Below are 19,480 nucleotides of genomic sequence, written 5' to 3'. Positions count from 1 at the left end.
CCCTGCCCAGTGGGGAGTCTGCTCCTCTCTGCCCCTCTGCCCCTCTCCCTGCTTGTGCTCACTCTCTCTCTCACTCAGATAAATAAATAACACCTTAAATGTGATCCCAGTACCAAAAGCATCAGCATCATCTGGAAACTTGTTAAGAAATGTAAATTCATGGATTCTTCCCTGGTGACCTGAATCAGAATATCTGGGGGTGGGGCCCAGGAAACTTGTTTAAATAAGCGTTCCAGATTATTCTTAATGCATATGAAAGTTTGAGAACCAGTGGGACTTTTTCCTCATTTTAGTTTTCTGAATAATTTATACTGAGTTACTTCATCATTGGGTGGGTTGGAGTAAAATATTGTTGCTTTTGTTAACATAAGTCAGTGTGAAAACCTTCTCAGTTATTGCAGATCTACATTTCTCTTTAATTTTTTTCATCTGTAGGGATCAAGATGACAAGTGAATTTAGAAGGGCATAAAAAGTCAACAAAGAGATCACAGTGTATGTCCTGTTCATAGTTGTATCCTTGGGGACTAGCACAAACTGGGTTCTTTTAAAGTATTTGTTAAGTGAAGGAAGACATGTCACCCACACCCCCACTACCATTGGTCAGCTGGCAAATTTTGTCCATCTCTATGAAATTAACATGTTGAAATAATGGAGTAGGTCTACTCTGAATTGTGCTTTTCCCACTTTGCAGAGAAGTACTCTTTTTTTCTAAGTTGCTACAATTTTTCTTGACTCGTTAGGTTGGAGGACGCGTGCCAGTGTTAGACACGCTCATAGAACTTGTTACCCGAGGCCGATCTATCCCAGTACATCTGAATTCTTTACCAAGACTGGAATTACTAGTAGCTGAGGTTCAGGCTTGGAAGGAATGTGCTGCTAATACATTCTTGACTGAGAATTCTCCATATTCTCTCTTAGAGGTAAGTTTGCAACCAGCCCATCTACAAGACCTTAGGATCTCTTAGCTTGTAGAACATGCAGTCCCTTCCCTCACAAAGGTGGCGTCGCTGACTGATCTACATTCTGGGAGTTATTTTTTTCAGTAGAGCCAGGGAAATTCTTCTAAACTGCCAGTGAAATAACCTTTAAGTGTTACCTGGATACATTTAGGGATAGCATTCAATATCTAAAGAAGAACATCTTTCTCATTGAAGTTCCTCAGTCTGGGTTGAAATTGGACTTTTTTTTAACCTTGGCCATGCTGCACCATTTGCATTTAATAAGCCTGGTAAATGGTCTTCTCCACCTCTCGTAAAGTGCTAGAGTTGCACTTTGTGTATTTTTTGTAAGCTGATACTGGTAGTACATTATGACTGGAATTGGTATATATCACATTGAACTTACTGTCTCATCCAATCTATAATCAAAGTCAGTGTTTTGTGAAATTCATTCCCTCCCTCCTTCCCTTTACAGAGAAGAGTTTTCTGGCTTTAGAGTGGCATGTGACAGAGAAAATTTACATCCTTCCCACTGCTTAGGCTTTTACTGTGGGGCTTCCTAAGGCTTTATCTGAAATCCATCTTACCGGTAGTTGTGCTTTGCCCCACATTAGGTGCTGTGTCCTCGATGTGACATTGGCCTTTGGGGATTGAAGAGGAAGCAGAGAAAGTTCAAGGAGCCCTTGCCAAGTGGAAAGAAGAAAAGCACCAAACTAGAGAGTCTGAGTGACCTGGAGAGAGCTTTAAGTGAAAGCAAGGAGACTGCTTCAGCTGTACGTAGTGGGGCTTTTTCTTCTTTCTCTGTTGCTTAGGGGGGATGATTTCTAACCCTTTCTTGTTCACAGGGATATTGGTAAGGTATGTAAAAGGATAACCTTAAGAGTACTCCGTTTTACCAAAAAGACTTTCTGAAAATTGTCAGATGTAAACGTTTTGAGTAGAAGATACATAGAGGTGCAGCAGGTACATGGAGGGCCTCCCAGTCTGAGTTCTGCAGACTCCGTCTTGTAATTGCCTGTGGGTTCATCCCGCGATGCTGACTGCGGATATCAAGGTTAACAGATAAATGAAACTGTACTGCCAACTTACTAATTTACAACAGGAAATACACATAAGGGGTGCCTGGCTGGCTCAGTGGGTGGAGCGTGTGACTCTTGATCTCAGGGTTGTGAGTTCAAGCCCCACGTTGGGCATAGAGCTTACTAAGTAAGTAAGTAAAATAAATAAATACACAAACACACGTGCTTAAAAAATACACTTAAAAGTGTATTGGATACCTTTGAGTCTGACTTCATTTAGTAAGCACTGTTGATTCAAAGCTGGTATCATCATAAGAAGCTGAAGCAGAGTCTAACTCATGGTCAGTGAGCCCCACAGTATTAGAACAAAAGAAGATAGGTAATTTGGATGCTTAGATTTTTTTCTTTTATTGAGCTATAATTGGCATATAACATTATGTTAGTTTCAAGTGTACAGCATAGTGATTTGATTGATCACCACAATAAGTCTAGTTAACATCCATCACCGCACATAGTTACAAACATTTTCTTATGGTGAGAACTTTATTTTTTTATTTTTTATTTTTTATTTTTTTTTTTTTTTAAAGATTTTATTTATTTATTTGAGAGAGAGAGAACACATGAGAGGGGTTAGGGTCAGAGGACAAAGCAGACTCCCTGCTGAGCAGGGAGCCCGATGTGGGACTCGATCCCGGGACTCCAGGATCATGACCTGAGCCAAAGGCAGTCGCTTAACCAACTGAGCCACCCAGGCGCCCAATGGTGAGAACTTTAAAAATCTACTCTTAGCCGTGTCCAAGTATACAATACGGTACAGTATTAACTATAGTCAACATGCTGTACCTTACATCCTCAGGACTTATTTTATAACAGGAAGTTTGTACCTTTAGACTGCCTTTACCCAGTTAGCCCACTCCCTACCCCCTGCCTCTGGCAGCCATTGATTTGTTCTCTGTAACTGTGGGTTTGGGGGTTTTTGGTTTTTTTTTTTTTTTGGATTCATACAATATTTGTCTTTGACTTATTTCACTTAGCCCAACGCAATTACAATCCATCTATATTGTTGCAAGTGGCGAGATTTCCTTTTTTTTTTTTAATGGCTGAATAATATTCTATTGTATGTACATACACCACATCTTCTTTTTATCCATTCATCCACTGATGGACACTTAAGTTGCTTCCATGTCTTGGCTACTGTAAATAATGTTGCAGTGAACATGGCGGGTGCAGGTAGCTTTTTAATAAGTTAGTGTTTTTCTTTCTTCAGATAAATACCCAGAAGTGGAATTGCTGGATCATTTGGTATTTCTATTTTTAATTTTTTGAGGAGCCTCCATATTGTTTTCCAGAGTGACTGTACTGATTTACATTCCCACCAACAGTGCACAGGGTTCCCTTTTTTTCCACATCCTCACCAACATGTGTTACTTCTTGGCATTTTTGATAATAGCCATTCTGCTAGGTGTGAGGTGATCTTGCATTGTGATTTTGATTTGCAGTTTCGTGGTTGACCATCTTTTCATGTACCTGTGTCGTCTTTGTATGTCTTCTTTAGAAAAATAGTCCTATCCTCTGCCTATGTTTGTTTTTTGCTATTAAGTTGTATGTGTTCTTTATCTATTTTGGATATTAACCCCTTATCAGGTGTGTGCTTTGCCAGTACTTTCTTCTATTCTGTAGGTCACCTTTTAATTTCATTGGTTTCCTTTGTTGAGCAAAAGCTTTTTAGTTGGATGTAGTCCCACCTGGGTGCTTTAAGTGGCACAGAGTGTTGCTCACTGTAGAGTTGGACTATCCCAGCTCCAAGGACTGGACTAGATGGGATTAATCTCTGGTCAGGGCATCTTCTTCCCAGTCCGTTCCTTTGTAGCTACCTCACTTCTATGGTGACTGACATGGGATTGCCTTGATTTATGTATTTTGACACATACTTCCTTAGGGCATATTTGTATATTGAGTCAGTTTCTAATCAGATTGTGCTGCTTGAGCATCATTCTGGTTTTTTTAAGGAGCTGCTTTCCACTGTTACTTCTGTGGTCTATTTTTGTAAAGCCACTGTCTGTTTTGAACTTTGCATGCTATATCTTTCAGTCTAGTCGCTGCCCATCTAGTGTATGAATCCCTGACTTAAGAAAACTCATACATTACCTGTTGATTTCATAGTAGAACTCTGAAAGATAAGCTGTTTGCTCTCCATTTGTGAGTTCTAGGAAGGCACCTTGTTATCACATAACCCATATATACTGCCTGTACACTGTTTTTGTCTACAGAAATAAGTGGATTTTTAAAAAATATACCAAAGGTTTGTTACCTAATTTACTTCTAGATCTTTTTGTTTCTTCCTTAATCATTCATACATTTTCTTTCCCATTCCAAAAAGAGATAATGGAGAGTTCATTCTGGCCTTAAGACTCAGGGCACCTCATCTGGTGAATCATCACAGGTCTGATGGTGGGTGGGTGTGGTAACTGGGAATGGTTTTAACTGTGACAGATTAACATTTTAAGGATTTGGGAATAGAATTGGGGAAAGGAGTGGTTCCTGCAGCTTGTAGCTTTTGTTTCTAGAGGGGAGAACTCAGTTTTAAAAATCTACACTTCCCCCCTCCCGCATTTATCTGTATTTCTGTATCAGTGAAGTGCTGGAGAAGGACTTCGGTGGTCCAGCCTTTCACTGGGGAAACTGGGTATTAAGTTTCAAGGTGGTAGTGGTTAACTCTCGACTTAGCCAGTGATTTTAGTTTATCACATTTAGATAGCTTTTATTTCATGGTGCATAATGAATAGATCTGTAATGCCTGGACCTGTTTATATATTGGATACCTTGTATAGTAGATGCTTAGTCCGTTCATGTAAAGGTTCCACTTAATGGACGTCTTGTAAATATTGTTCAGGAATATGTTCAATGTCACTTCAGCTTTTTACTGTGAAGTTGGTTCTGTTTATGTGTTATTTTCAAGTCTCTTAATACAGGTTAACTGAACTCCCCACTTTCGTGGGACATGGCTCTCGTTTAGAGAGGAAAGAACCTGCCACTTTGCAGAAAAGCAGCTTGCTTTTGTCTGTGCCCTAATGAGCTTATTTTATATAAAGCATGCACATGTGCGTGCACACGTGTGTGTAAGAAAAGTCTGGTAAAGTGCTTTCTGTTTAATTATCTCATGAGGTATCCAGTTTCATTATCTACTGTGTCCAGCCCACGTATAAGGCCTTAATGTTAAAGATAGTAAGAGGCATAAACTACCATCGTGTAGTGGCTGCTTTAGAGACTTTTCTATCCAAAGTACCTCTCTAAAAGAACACAGAAGCTAATGGAACTACGAAAACATGGAGAACCCCAGGAATTAGTGCACGTAGAATGTGAAAAGCCTGTATCTTTTAAGAGAAGTAAATGTGCAAGAAAGTTGGACTTTAAGAAGTAGTATGTGCTCAGTAATTGCTCACATTGTTCACTGTGTGCCCGGCAGAGCGTGCTCTGGCACAGGGCTCTCAGGTAATCATCACTGCAGCCCTGGGAGGTAGGCTGTACTATTAACTCCATTTTATACATGTGAACATTTAGCCACAGTGGAACGTGCTGCCCAGGGCCATTCATATAACTCAGTGAGACGGAGCCAGGATTTAAATGTAGATCATCTACTCTGAGACCCTTGAGATTTAGGAGAGGGCTGAATTCTCTCTGACATTGTCCTTGATTGTTAAATCCTTTTTAGATGGCAACACTTGGGGAAGCTCGGCTAAGGGAAATGGAAGCCTTGCAGTCTCTCAGACTAGCCAATGAAGGGAAGTTGCTATCACCTGTCCAAGATGTGGAGCTGAAAGTCTGCCTATGTCAGAAGGCCCCAGCTGCCCCCATGATCCAGTGTGAACTCTGCAGAGATGCTTTCCACACTGGCTGTGTGGCGGTACCCAGTATTTCACAAGGCCCCCGCATCTGGCTTTGTCCCCATTGTCGGAGGTCAGAGAAACCTCCATTAGAGAAAATTCTGCCCCTGCTGGCTTCCCTGCAGCGTATCCGAGTTCGCCTTCCTGAGGGAGATGCACTTCGATATATGATCGAAAGAACCGTGAACTGGCAACACAGAGCCCAGCAGCTGCTTTCATCAGGGACTCTCAAATCTGTGCAAGATCGAGTGGGCTCAGGACTATGGTATAGCAGATGGCAAGCTTCAGCAGGACAGGTGTCTGAGACAAACAAGGTGAGTCTGGACTTTTCTTTGCCAGTTACTGGAATCTGCCGAGCTCTCTCCCTTTCCCCGGCACCTTCCGCTCTGGTACTGTTGCTGTTTCTGGTGATGGCTTGACTGGTACCAGCGCTCACTTTTAAGCTCCCCGCTTCGAGGGCTCTGTGTCCCTACCGTGTTGTTTTCGTTTTCTCTGTTCCTGGCACTCCAAAGGTGTCTCTCAGGCAGTCTGCTTCTGGAGAGCAGATTTCACCTTTTCATAGATATGTATAGTTTTCCCATTTATGTGTATGAATTCCAGACACATATTTAATATGTATGAAGTTTTAGAATTTTTATTTGACTGCTTTTTTTCCCCTGCTTCCTCTCATGTAAGTCACTGACTAGAGGGGAAAGTGCTTTCTGCCTTGTGTCTCTTACTGCCCCTTGAGGAAAGAATAAGTTCTGAAGTGTCTGAGTACTGTGTTGCTTCAGAGGAAAGGCAGTGGGTTTCATACCATCCATGATCTTTCTGCTATAAAAGCAAGATTCTTCTGACCATCCCTGGGATGGGCAGAGTTTTTTGTCTTCTTCCGTAGAAGGTGACTGCAGGAAAAGAATGTGAAAATATCAGAAAAGTACAATCAGAGGGCAGTATTCAGTCTTGATATGAGTGTGACCTGATTTTCAGATCTCGTACAGAGTTCTCTAGCTGAGATCTCGCAGCTCGCTTGTGCTGTCCTAACACAGACAGTGAATTAGGAGTTAAATGTTCAGCTGATCAAAGATAAAAGACAAAAAATTGATTTCCATCATATTTGTATCCTTGTTTTCTTTTACATTTCTTTCCAGGCTTGTGAAATACAGTCAGTGTCTGGGTCTTAGCAAATGATGAATTAAATTTTAGTTGCATAGGGTGAGTTGTCGTCATTTGGGTAGCCTACAGGGGAGACATTTATGTTCTTTACACAAGATAGGCTAGAAGTTCACCTTTATTGACAAAAGGAGGGGACACAACTGTTACTTATTTACTAGTTCAGAGTCAAAGGAGTGTTTCTCCTAGCACTTTTTAATAAACACTAAGGAAGGGAGGAAGGTGGACATGCATGAGATCTGACAGTTCCTCAGTCAGTTTGCTCAAAGGGGCACATGTCTGTGTTCATTGTGTTATAACCTTCATTAGGAGAATTACATAGGGTATAAAAAGGCTGTAAGATCTGTTCTCATGCAAAGAAAATACCTTATTTCCCAACGGTGCTCTTGACCTCTGTGGAATCAGTCCAAGTAAAACCAGGAAGACTAAAGGCTTGGTGGATATGAGTTGATTTGGCTAAATCTAAAATACTTGGAGACTTCTTTCAGTTGGGAATTGAAGTCCTTCTTTCTTGTTTGCCTGCTTGATAACCCAAACTACTTTCCTTGGACTGGTGGGAGAATTTTTAATCTGAAAAAGCCTTCCTATAAAATGTTTTCCTTCCATTAGGTGTCTCAGCCTACCGGCACAACGTCCTTTTCCTTGCCTGATGACTGGGACAGCAGAGCCTCATACGTACACTCTCCCTTCTCCACTGGCCGAAGTTGTATCCCCCTCCATGGTTTGTATTTATTACGTTGAGGAGGAGGAGGAGGGCTGGGTAGTAAAGAGTAATCTTGCAGTAGGTTTTTGTTGTTCAGATACATGAAAAGACTTTATCCTCAAATGTCGGATATGGGTTACTAAGAATTTGCAAGGTAGGAGGAGGATCATGCTTGAAGGTTTATAAATGCAAAGCAAATAGGAAAAGGCTTTAATACATTGCTTTCAGGGATGAAAGGGCTAATCCCATGCCAACTGACTTTAAAATACCAGCCATTTCAGTCAGATGCTAAGTCATGGGCTTCTTTGGGATCTTAGAGATAATCTATACTTGAAACCTACCTCCTTTTTTCTTTGTTGACTCAAACTACACAGGTCCACTTATACACAGGTTTTCTCGATAAATACAGTACAGTAAATGTGTATTTTCTCTTCCTTATGATTTTAACAGTCTCTTCTCTTTAGCTTACTTTATTCTAGGAATAGTATATAATACATAAGCATACAAAATATGTTAATCAGCTGTTCATGTTATTGGTAAGGCTTCCGGTCAACAGTAGGCTATTAGCACTTAAGTTTTTGGGGGGAGTTAAAAGTAACCCATGGATTTTCCACTGTTTTAGGGATTCAGCACCCCCAACTCCCACGTTATTCAAGGGTCAGCTGTGCTTACGTATACTTAACTGCCCCAGGAGTTCTGCCTGGAGCCATGGTGGGAGTCCTAATCCTTAGTCATGCCCTCCCACTATGTGTTTGGTAATGGGGTTGGAGCTACTCAGTCCACCCAGATTGCCCACATCTTGGCCTGTTCTGTGCTTTCTATTGAAAGCAGAAGCTATCAAGGCAGATGCACGACCTCTTCTGTGTTAGCAATAATTAAGTGAAGAGGGGATTCAGTGTAGACTTAGTACTTCCCTAATAATCAGAAGCCTGAGAAAATCTTAGTTTGGGCTCGTATTATATCGTGGCTTTAGACACATTACGTGAACCTAATATAATTTTACAAGGCAAGGGTGGCAGTGGTATGAGGGGTATGAGGGGTGGTCCTGCTGTGCTTGCAGGTCTCAATGTCCATGTGAAACACGCTCTATCATTACACTTTGGTGTGGTCTTTAACAGGTATTAGTCCAGAAGTGAATGAACTGTTGATGGAAGCCCAGTTGCTCCAGGTATCCCTTCCTGAAATTCAGGAACTTTACCAGACTTTACTTGCAAAGCCAACCCCTGCTCAGCAAACTGACCGAAGTTCACCAGCTAGACCCAGCAGTGAGAAGGTGAGTGTCTGACAGGCAGCTGGGGAATATAGTCTAGGGTGGGGAGCATGATTTTTAGGTCATTCCATCTAAATAGTTCGGTGAATGAGATGCTGTCTTCGATCATGAAAAGGATGCAAACTGTCTAATTCACAACCCCATTCCTAGGACTGTCAATGAGCAGAGGGGTGCTAGGCATCACTTTGGGCTCACATCCTGGAGTTCGGTGCTGTTTTTTAAGTGACCGTGAATTTTTTTTTCCTTTTAGCATGGTGCTTTTCATCATTCCGAAGTGATAATAGCTAGAAGCAGGATTATTTTTTTGTAAGAGAAATACTGTAGAGATGAAAATCTAATTATAGTTGGGAAGGCCTTTTGGTATAAAGCTTTCAAAACCTAAAGAACATCTTGGAGTTAACGTTTAACAAATGCTTTAATTGCTCTAACCCTAACAGGACAGCTGGTGTGAGGACTGGGTCATCAGACTGAGGGTGCCTGTTTTGAGTGCTGACTTACTTGAAGGGGATAGATACCATGTGTGTTCTGTGTCTTAGCTTAAAGATGCTGCTACTTTCTCTTAGTAAGCTAACTGACCTATAACATTCAAAAGTCCTGAGAATATAGTCAGGATAGGGAAGAATCTCACTATCAAATACCATTTAGAATTTTATTTTTTTAATATTTTTAAATTAAAAAAATATTTATTTATTTGAGAGAGAGAATGTAGAGCGAGGGGCAGAGGGAGAGGAAGAGCAGACTCCCCACTGAGCATGGAGCTCGATCCCATGACCCTGAGATCATGACCTGAGCCGAAACCGAGAGTCAGATGCTCAACCAACTGAGCCACTCAGGCGCCCCTAGAATTTTATTTTTCATTGTGATACCAAATAGTAGTGTAGCACCATTATTGGTTATGTTCAATTAATGAACCTTATTTCTGTATGGGGTGGGGATGTATGTCCTTAAAGAAGGAAGGTATTAGCACGGTTCCTTAGAAGTCTGTAGGTCAAAGGATAAGCATACACACCTAGGTAGAAACTACATGGTAGTCTTGTACTCCTGTAGTTGGTGAAGAGGAGAATGTAGGCATCTCCGCATCTTCTGGTGCCAATTTGAAAGCTAATCATGTCTTTAACATTTCCTTTTTCCACTATCTCTTTTGACAGCACTAACAGTTGGGTTAGCTCAACTCAAGCAGGGTGTCCCAGAGGACATGAGGGCGTGTGGTGGCAGTGGTGTGAGGAGGCAGTATTTTTTTTTTTTTTTTAAAGATTTTATTTATTTATTTGAAGAGAGAGACATAGCGAGAGAGGGAACACAAGCAGGGGGAGTGGCAGAGGGAGAAGCAGGCTTCCCGCTGAGCAGGGAGCCCGATGTGGGGCTCGATCCCAGGACCCTGGGATCATGACCTGTGCCGAAGGCAGATGCTTAACGACTGAGCCACCCAGGCGCCCCAGTATTTTTTTTTTTTTAATAAGTCTTCTCTACACCTGATGTGGGGCTCGAGCTCACCCCGAGGTCGAGTCGCACGCTCTTCTCCAACTGAGCCAGCCAGGCGCCCCGGGTTGCAGGATTTTTAAAATGTTGATGAGAGATCATCCGAACTCTCATACAGCTAATACTTCACTAGTTTGAGTAACAGGCAAAACTGTCGGCTAAAATTGACTTTGCCTATCCTCCACCCAGAATGAGTGCTGCCGCGGGAAGCGAGATGGAATCAACAGTCTTGAGAGAAAACTGAAGAGACGCCTGGAAAGAGAAGGCCTCTCCAGTGATCGGTGGGATCGAGTTAAAAAAATGCGGACCCCCAAAAAGAAGAAAATCAAACTGAGCCACTCCAAGGACATGAACAGTTTCAAGTTAGAGAGAGAGCGTAGCTATGAATTAGTCCGTTCTGCCGAAACTCATTCCCTGCCCTCAGACACATCCTATTCCGAACAGGAGGACTCTGAGGATGAAGATGCCATCTGCCCAGCTGTGAGCTGCCTGCAGCCAGAAGGAGATGAGGTCAGTGAGGTTTGGGCCATAGAGGACGTGCTTTCCCTTAACTCAGAAACCCTGTAAACTACACCTCATCTCGCTGGGTCTTTCTCTTCTGCTTATCTGCTTTGAGCTGATCTGAATGGATTGCTCAGCCCTCCCCCACTGATATCTCTGCTCTTAACCATCGTTCCTGGGTCTTCTCCCTTTTCTTGAAGAAACTCTTATTCTTCCCTTTTTCCTCTTCCTGCTCTTCCAGCTTTCACCGTCCCGGCGCTAAGAAGGTGGGAGGGATGCTGATGTAATGCCCTTTTGCTTACTTACCACAGGGCGGCGCTGTCTTAACCCCAAAGCAGTCACGACTTGAAGAATGGCTTTGACTTGGTTGCTTTGGCTGGTGGGCCAGCTGCACTCATGTGGCGTAGCTGTTGTGCCCGAGGTCCCGGTGGTGGGACAGTGGCCAGTAGTGGCACACGGCCTGAATATCTTGAGGCTGGCCTGCCCAATTTTGAATCACATTTTTTCCTCTGAAAACCCCGTCTCCCTGCTCTTTGTAACCAGGTGGACTGGGTCCAGTGTGATGGCAGCTGCAATCAGTGGTTTCACCAGGTCTGTGTTGGTGTTTCTCCAGAGATGGCCGAGAAGGAAGACTACATCTGTGTGCGCTGTACTGTGAAGGACGCACCAAGCCGAAAATAAAAAACACAAACATAAACACCCCCCACCCCCAACCACTTAATGTAATTCAGGACTCCAACCAAGAAGATTTCTTCAATTTCTCAGCAAAGCTGCAGGACTGGTATTCAAACCAGCCTGTAAACGGTGCTATTTCTATTCCTTATGGGATCATTTTTCCAGAACTCTTTGAAAAAAAGAAAAAACAACTAAAAAAATTTTTGACACTTTTTGTATTTTTTTCCTTAAGAGCTGTTTGTGGTTGTTGAGGTTTGAAATGCTGACTGGTTTTTCCGCAGGGGTTTCCACCAGTTTGGAAGGCATCGGAGCTTTTGCACCTTTCCATGTACAGCATTAAAATCTTACCTCTGTCTGGGATTTACCGGCTTACGAGTCCAACTCAGTTTCAGTGCCCAGAAGGGCACCAGAAATTCCAGTAAATCCTCATTTGAGGAATTTCTCTCTTGTTTACTCTGTTACCATATTGGGGAACTTAAGTTTTTCACTTTTGGGGTTTTTGTTTGTTTCTTTATCCACTTTTCTTTTTCCTGGTAGACTAGGTTTATTTATCAAAGCAATAACTTCTGTGTTGGTTTCAGTGGCTGGAATTAAAACAAAACAAAACAAACTTCCAAACAGTGTGTTGGTGCTTTAGCATTTGGTTGATGTACAGAACACAAATGTCTAGTTTCTAGTGTCACTGATGAACTAGTGATGTAGAAAAGAGACTGCTCTGTAAGTAATTGCCACGGCTGTATTTTCGCTTTTCCCCTGCCCCTCCCTTCCTCTCCTACTATTTTTTTGGTAGCTTGTATCAAATTGTTGCAGTTTATATTGTGGAATAAATCCTTGGTCCTAATTTAACACTAAATGCTGGTTATTTAGAGCCATTAGACTACAGCTTCTTATGCCCCTCTACCTTGTGGGCTTGGAAGAGCGAGACGGGGGGTTGCTTGCTTTTGCCTCTGCCCAGCTAGGCTACAGTAGCAGTGGATTGTTCTTCTGTATCCTGCTCTGTTTGGTGGGCCGTATGCCTCCCATCTCTACTAATAACCCCACCCAGTCTTCACAGAATAGAACTTATCTTTAAAGCCATGCTGTTTTTAAATAAGCTTTTCAGAATGGTGGCAAATCATTCCAATCCTCAAATCAGTCCTCCTGTGGAAATGGTGTCTCTATTATATTGGAATTGACAGGGAAACTTTGTTTAGGGTTAAGATGTCAAAAGGAAATTTAAGGAAGATGGATCTTTGCGGACGGCTAGGAAAGTGTGGGTCGAGGGACAGCTTGTGAACAGGCAGGCTCTGCCTCCGTGACTTCTTCCTGTCGCTTTCTAACTCTAGCTGTTGTTACTGGTTGTCGATAGTCCACAGCCTTTCCCCTCCTTTCTTTTTTAAAGGGCTCTGTTCTGCAGTGGAGAAGACCTTCTGGTGAACAGAACAGACTCTTGCTTGGTTTTTCCTCTTCTGTTGGTAATACTTATTTTCCCCCCATTCTGTAGCCATAAACCTGGAGATGGGTAGAACTAGTGGGTCTTTAATAAAACAAAACAACAAAAACAGCAGTTTGTGATGTAGCAGAGATTTAAATGTACTATATCCCCTTTGATGCAATTCAAATAATTAAATCTCTTTAAGAATGACTTGTAATTGTCTGCAGCTTTCCCACAGTTGTTGTGATGTCTCTCCTTGTCTGATGGGGGTTCCGGGGCCAAAAGAGAAGAAGAGTCTCCAGAGTACAATCTGGAATAATAGTGGTTTGGCCTTTTTTAAGCATCCAAATTCTTAGAACCCCCTGACATTGGGACAGGATGCCATCTGTCCCAGTTCCATTGAGAATATAACTGAAAGGGGACACTGCAGCTGAAATAAAGCCTTTGCCTTTAGAGAGCTTTTGCCCATCTGGTATGCACCTCCTGTGCCCCCTCCTCGTGTTCTTCCTCACGTATGGGTTGTCCACAGTCCCTGACGACAGCATTCCCGGTGAGGTGGATTCTCTGCCTCTCTGAGTTAGTGGGGGAAGGGCAAGAAGATATGTTTTTACCACCCCCTCCCCCATGAGAGGGCCACTGATGTGTTTACATATGATGATATTGAAGTTGGAGAAAGCGTCACCTGCCCAGTGATACTGCTGGTGAATGACAAAGCCTGGGTGGTGTCTTGCAGGTCTCCTCTGGTTTTCCTCCTACCTTGTGCACTAACACAGCAAATGAACAAAGGTGCATCTACCTTCTAATTGATCCCTTCTGTTAAGTACCCAGATCGACTACAAAGTGATGTTATCTAAAAACCTTGTTTACTGTGTGTTAGCTGTGAAGCCGGCCTGTGTCCCAGAGAAACTTCTGCACCTGGAGAAAGAAGAGAAAACACACAAACTGATGCTTCATCTCAGTAATCCTGCAGCTGCATGAGGTGTGAGAAGGAAGGACTGTTAGTTGGAGTCTGAGCCAGAAGGGTGAAGGAGCCTAGTGAAGTCGGCACTAGAGGGTGGTTGAGTGCCCCTGCCTCATGCCAGTGGCTCTTGTGTTTTTGTTTTTCCTTCTTTCAGATCAGACTCTAGAGGATTTCTTATGCAGAATCAAGAAAGGGCTTGTTTCTTATGTAGGCTCTAGGCTGGAGAAAGATTGTGTAATTTGATCAGCTGTAAAGGAGATGGACTTCTTTACAATTTCATTTCAGCATCCTGGGAGGTGGAACTCCCTTTTCTATCTGGTTAGCCTAAAGCCAGAGATACCGTCCGTGGTGGTGGAGGTTGGTAAAAGCCTGAGAGTCCCTGCTTCATTCTGCCATACAGAGCTTTTAAAAATGATATATAAAGATCTTCAGACTTTAGGTCTTTTGTTTTGGCAGAAGTATCTGGGATTCACTTAATTTGCTATTAAAATTAACATGACCCTTTGGGTGTTTGTGTAAGATAACCCTGAGAACAAAGTGGATGCCTACCAGGAAGGGGGTAAAACTTGGTGTTGCCTTGTACCTTTTGTTGAACTCTGAAGGCCCTTTTGTAATGGGTTTCTGCGTCTTCTGTTTTTTTTCATTTATAATCTTGCTGGGTATTTGGCAGTCTATTAAGACCTGCCTCTGGCTTGGATCAGGCACTGATTGATATTTAGTGCCCATGGGTGTTCTGGGCTCAATCCTGCCTGGATTTCCTGCCATGTAACACAGACTGGAATGGATTATAGATGCTATATACCTGTAACAGGAGATAGAATTGAACAACAAATATTTCAAGAGTCATTACCTAATCATCACCATTCAGTACCTGACTGTGCTAGTCTATGATAGGCGTCAGCCTGTATTAAAAGGTTTCTTTGCCATATTGATGTAGAAAACACAGTCCTCTTCTGATGAAAGTTTGCCTGTTGGGAAGAAGAGCTGAGGAAAACAGTGAGGATCCCAGTGCCTTGATTTAGCTCCATATGAGAGTTGGAGTCCTTTCTCAGCTCCTAGTTGAGCACCAGAGTGATGGCCTCACACCTTTTGCCCCTGTCATCAGTCCCTTGCATGTGGCTCCTCAAGCCTCCCAACTTCCTGAGAGGTTCCATGTGTAACTTGTAATAGAAATGTTATTGAAAAGCTGCCTAAACAAAACATTGTATAAAGTAGGAACTTGTGTAAAGTAATGCTGTTGTAAATCCATTTTGAAAGTATAAAGAATCAATTTGTAAAGTGTATATTTCACGTCTTCCAAATTTATGTAAAGTTTTCATGTTTCATGACTGTGTTTACATAGGAGTACATCTTTACATTTTTGTCAGTTGAATGGAATGTGTAAAACCAGCCAACAACAGGTCATCCAACTCCCTGTTCTGGTTCTGGGTTAGTTGTATAGGATGAAGGGCTGGGACATGGTGAGTTTGGATATGTCTTTTATTTTCAGGATAACCTGCTGCATTGCCATCGAGGGATGGAATTGTGATGTCATTTGATCTGTTCCAGGTGAGTGGAGGCCAAAGGACTATTCTTTCTGTTTCCCCTTGGATGGAAAAATCGAGAAATTAAAAGTTGACTTTCTGAGGAAACAAAAGTTATTTTTTCGAAGATAAATGCCCAAAGACACCCTCTCCAAAAATTAAAAAAAAAAAGTCGGAGAGGAGTGCAGTTTCAAGCGCTGACTCCTGTTGTCCCCGTGCCAGCAGTTTCTCACTGACCATAATTTTAGCAGGAATTTAAACAAAAGAAAGCCCCTTTTACACATCATCGGGACAGGTAGTTTGACGTTTAATTAACAAGTCAGTTGAGTATGAAAAAGTTGTACATTTAAGTAGCCTGTCATGTATGCTCAGTTAGTAAACTCTAAAATTGAGGAAAATTACAGTTAGAAGGCAAGGACCTTCATTCACAATAATCCAATGTATGATCTATGATTTTCAGCTTGGACTTTTTTTTCTTTTTAAAGATTTTATTTATTTATTTGACAGAGACACAGCGAGAGAGGGAACACAAGCAGGGGGACTGGGAGAGGGAGAAGCAGGCTTCCCGCCGAGCAGGGAGCCCGATGCGGGGCTCAATCCCAGGAGCCCGGGATCATGACCTGAGCTGAAGGCAGATGCTTTTTTTTTTTTTTTTTTTTTTGAATTGAAGCGTGGATTTTATTTTTACTTTATTTTTTTAAGATTTTATTTATTTATTTCACAGAGGTAGTGAGAGCAGGAACACAAGCAGGGGGAATGGGAGAGGGAGAAGCAGGCTTCCCGCTGAGCAGGGAGCCTGATGTGGGACTCGATCCCAGGACCCCGGGATCATGACCTGAGCTGAAGGCAGATGCTTAACGACTGAGCCACCCAGGCACCCCTGGACTTTTTTTTTTTTTTTAAGTAAACTCTACCCCCAACATGGGGCTTGAACTCCATACCCCAAGATCAAGAGTCGTATGCTCTACTGAGTGAGCCAGCCAGGCACACTAGCTTGGAATTCTTTTAAAATGAATAAAGAATTTAGACATTGTGAAGGAATTGGACTTCAGAATTCTAGATTATTTACTCATTTTCTCCAGTCTGTAGTTTCACCTGTATCTAATTTAATAGCAAGTTTTATAAGCAACTCAATCTAGGGTTTTTTTTTTTTTTAAAGTCACTTCTACACCCAACATCGGACTCAAACTCACAACCTTGAGATCGAGAGTCACATGCTGTACTGACTGAGCCACCCAGGTGCCCCCTTGCAAGACTTTATAAGCTGTTGGGAGAAGGCTGCTATTAAAGATGAGCTGTAGCCTCAGGAGCTGTCCCTATCCACTGACCAGTTACGGCACACTGAGAATTTTGTTCCTTTAACGCTAAGGGATTATCTGTCATGGTCACTCTTCCTCAGGGTGACGTTTCAAGGTGTAGGTAGCAAGTATCCCTAATTTCATAGGTGTGAAAACTAAAGAGAGAGCCAGTCCTAGGACAGGTGGACTTTGGAATGTGAGGAGACTGATCTGGGAAGAACCAATCCCTCAGTGTGGTTTGTTGGTTCCTAGTCCAGGGCTCTTTGAGTCACAAAGGATTCAGCATATTGGCCCCTGGCATTGGTGACCCTGCTTCACTCTCTGCCTCAGCCCCCACCTTCCTCTTGTCTCCAAACAGTAGGGCAGGAGTGTGCAAATATGACCTAGGGGCGTAGTCACCAGTGGGCCATTTGTTTTATTGTGGCTCTGATTGTGTGGGGCTTTTATTTTCTAGAGATGACATGAAATCCAGCAGCCATCACTAGCATTGAAGTGGCCACCCCCAAATGGGCAAAATGCTCTCAACAAGTTTCCTTTTCCCGACAGACCGTGAGTGAGAACACATGGTCCATAACGTGTGTTCCATAAAAGTGCTGGCCCTACCAGATACCTCTGTGTGTCCTCAGGCAGTTTGATGAGAGGAGGCAGATCGTGGGCACAGGCCTCTCAGCCTTGTCATGTATGCCTTGGAAGATGATCGAGCAGGGGTCATGGTGGATGTGAGTGTCCAGCCTGTGTTCATGCTCTCTTCATCGCTGTCCCAGTCCCCTGTCACCCCACCTGAAGAAATTCTTTGAGGGAATGAACAGCTTAGAGTGGGGCTTCTTACTGAATCCAGGGGAAGTGATGTCCAGAAAGCAAAGCAGAGGAGAGTTTGAAGAAGGAGTAAGCATGGCTGGATATGGAAGCTGTCCGGCGTCCCCTTCTTTGCACGGGTACATGTCCCTGGAGCCACTACTAGAGGCAACTCTGGCTGTCACTCCAGGCTTGGCCACCAGAGGGCACTACTCGGTTTCCATAAATGCCACGGATCTTCCTGCCAATGTTGATGTAGGTTTGTCCTGTTTAGATTGACCAGGAGGGAAACAAATTAGGCTATCTTTAATATTGTTAGGAGTTAATAAGGCTCCAGGCCTTTATTGCACACTACCTTCCCTGACTTTGGTTTTTGAATAGGTTTGTAAGTCCAAGAGAAAATGGGAGAGGTAGACATTAGAACAAAGGCTCTCGGTGCAGGGATTACGATATAAGGGACGACCCCAGAGAAAGGCTGGCCCTGATCAGAGGGCTAAGGTGAGCTGACTGGAAACCTGTTAGTTTCTTCCCTCAGGGCCACCCTCATTGGGAGAGGGGACCGTAACAAAACCGACATGTATAATGGAGGGCTTTCTATGAATCCATAGTGTCTGGGTCCTCAGGCAAGCAGATGTAGGAGCTGATCATTATCTTTGCCGGATGGTGATAGACCGAGTACGGAGGAAGTTGGTGTTCGGGGTGTAGGACTTGAACTGAGCTAGAATACGGATAGAATTTTTTTAAAAAAATTGTATTTGACCGAGCACAAGTAGGCAGAGCGGCAGGGAGAGGGAGAAGCAGGCTCCCCACTGAGCAAGGAGCCCAATGTGGAGCTCGATCCTAGGACCCTGGGATCATGACTGGAGCTGAGGCAGCCGCTTAACCGACAGCCATCCAGGCGCCCGACGGATAGAATTTGTATGAGGCTTGAAGCCAGTTGCTGAGCCAGACCTCAAACCCATATCCTGTTAATACATGGCTTTTTGCATTGTGCTGTGACCTCTACCACATTCCTAAGTTCTTTTTAAAATGCTTATATACCACAAACTGCCAGATAGTATTCTTAGGGGCTTTACATCTATTGTTTAAACCTGCTAACATACGAAGTAAAATTTACCTCTGGGTATGGGTGGGTGACTGGATTTTGATGCAAAATTGTGCCCTTAATTGTTAGCTTTAGAATTTGAAATAGGGAGCGCATCAGTCTTTCTCTTGCTCCACAGCTGCCATATCCTTTGAAGGAGGGATATTCAGGGTTCCTAAAGGGTAAGGCTACGGCCTTTTTGCCCAGGAAGATAGTGGTCTATTTCCTAGTCTGAACTAATGACAGTTGCAGTTCTCTTGCTTCTAGTATTAATCTTCTAATACGCTGCAGCCATGGGGTGGGGCAGCATGAGAAACTGGAGAGGAAAGGGGGTGTTTGCCAGGACCTTCAGGACAAGCCTGCAAGAACATCCCTTACTTAGTAAGCAACACGAGAGGGCAGCAGAGGACCAGGATTGCGCTCCTTTCCTCCCTGATTCCCAGCGCTGGTATGGAGCCCACTGGGAGGGGAGGCGGTGGTAGGCTTAGACACCCAAGATCATTCTCCATGTCTTTGCTTCTCTGTAACCTGCCTTCAGACGCAGACTAATGCAGTGCTAACCCCTTTACAAAGTTCAGTTCTTTGTCTAACTCGCTGTTTAGGAAGAGATCGAGTTGTAAACTTAAGATCGAAGCCCAGGCTTTGAGTCCTCGGTCCACCTAAGGCAGAGCAAATTCCTAAGCTGCTGGCTATTGAGTGCCTCCTATATTCTTAGCCCTGCACTAAGTTTATAGACTTGGGATGGATAGAATATGATCACTGCACCCAAGGAGCTCCAAGTTT

The 19,480-nt window shown here is 43.2% G+C and overlaps 1 protein-coding gene across 3 annotated transcripts in view; it reads left to right on the top strand.

The window, feature by feature from the left end:
• The window catches only part of KDM5B (lysine demethylase 5B), a 77,240-nt gene extending 63,994 nt beyond the window's left edge, over positions 1-13,246 (top strand). For 2 of the 3 annotated variants that reach the window (XM_078078274.1, XM_078078276.1), the window contains exons 21-27: positions 742-921; positions 1,554-1,712; positions 5,671-6,156; positions 7,604-7,715; positions 8,816-8,970; positions 10,636-10,956; positions 11,491-13,246. In XM_078078274.1, the coding sequence (XP_077934400.1) occupies positions 742-921; positions 1,554-1,712; positions 5,671-6,156; positions 7,604-7,715; positions 8,816-8,970; positions 10,636-10,956; positions 11,491-11,628 (1,551 nt within the window). In that variant the 3' untranslated portion in view covers positions 11,629-13,246. Of the gene's footprint in view, positions 1-741; positions 922-1,553; positions 1,713-5,670; positions 6,157-7,603; positions 7,716-8,815; positions 8,971-10,635; positions 10,957-11,258 lie in introns of all 3 variants that reach the window. The other variant, XM_078078275.1, reaches the window with a different exon arrangement.
• The last annotated feature ends 6,234 nt before the right edge of the window (positions 13,247-19,480 follow it).

Source organism: Halichoerus grypus, chromosome 7 (genome assembly GCF_964656455.1).
Source record: "Halichoerus grypus chromosome 7, mHalGry1.hap1.1, whole genome shotgun sequence".
Lineage (NCBI taxonomy): Eukaryota > Metazoa > Chordata > Mammalia > Carnivora > Phocidae > Halichoerus > Halichoerus grypus.
The sequence above is the reverse complement of the archived record's forward strand: the minus strand, read 5'-3'. Positions and strand labels throughout refer to the sequence as shown.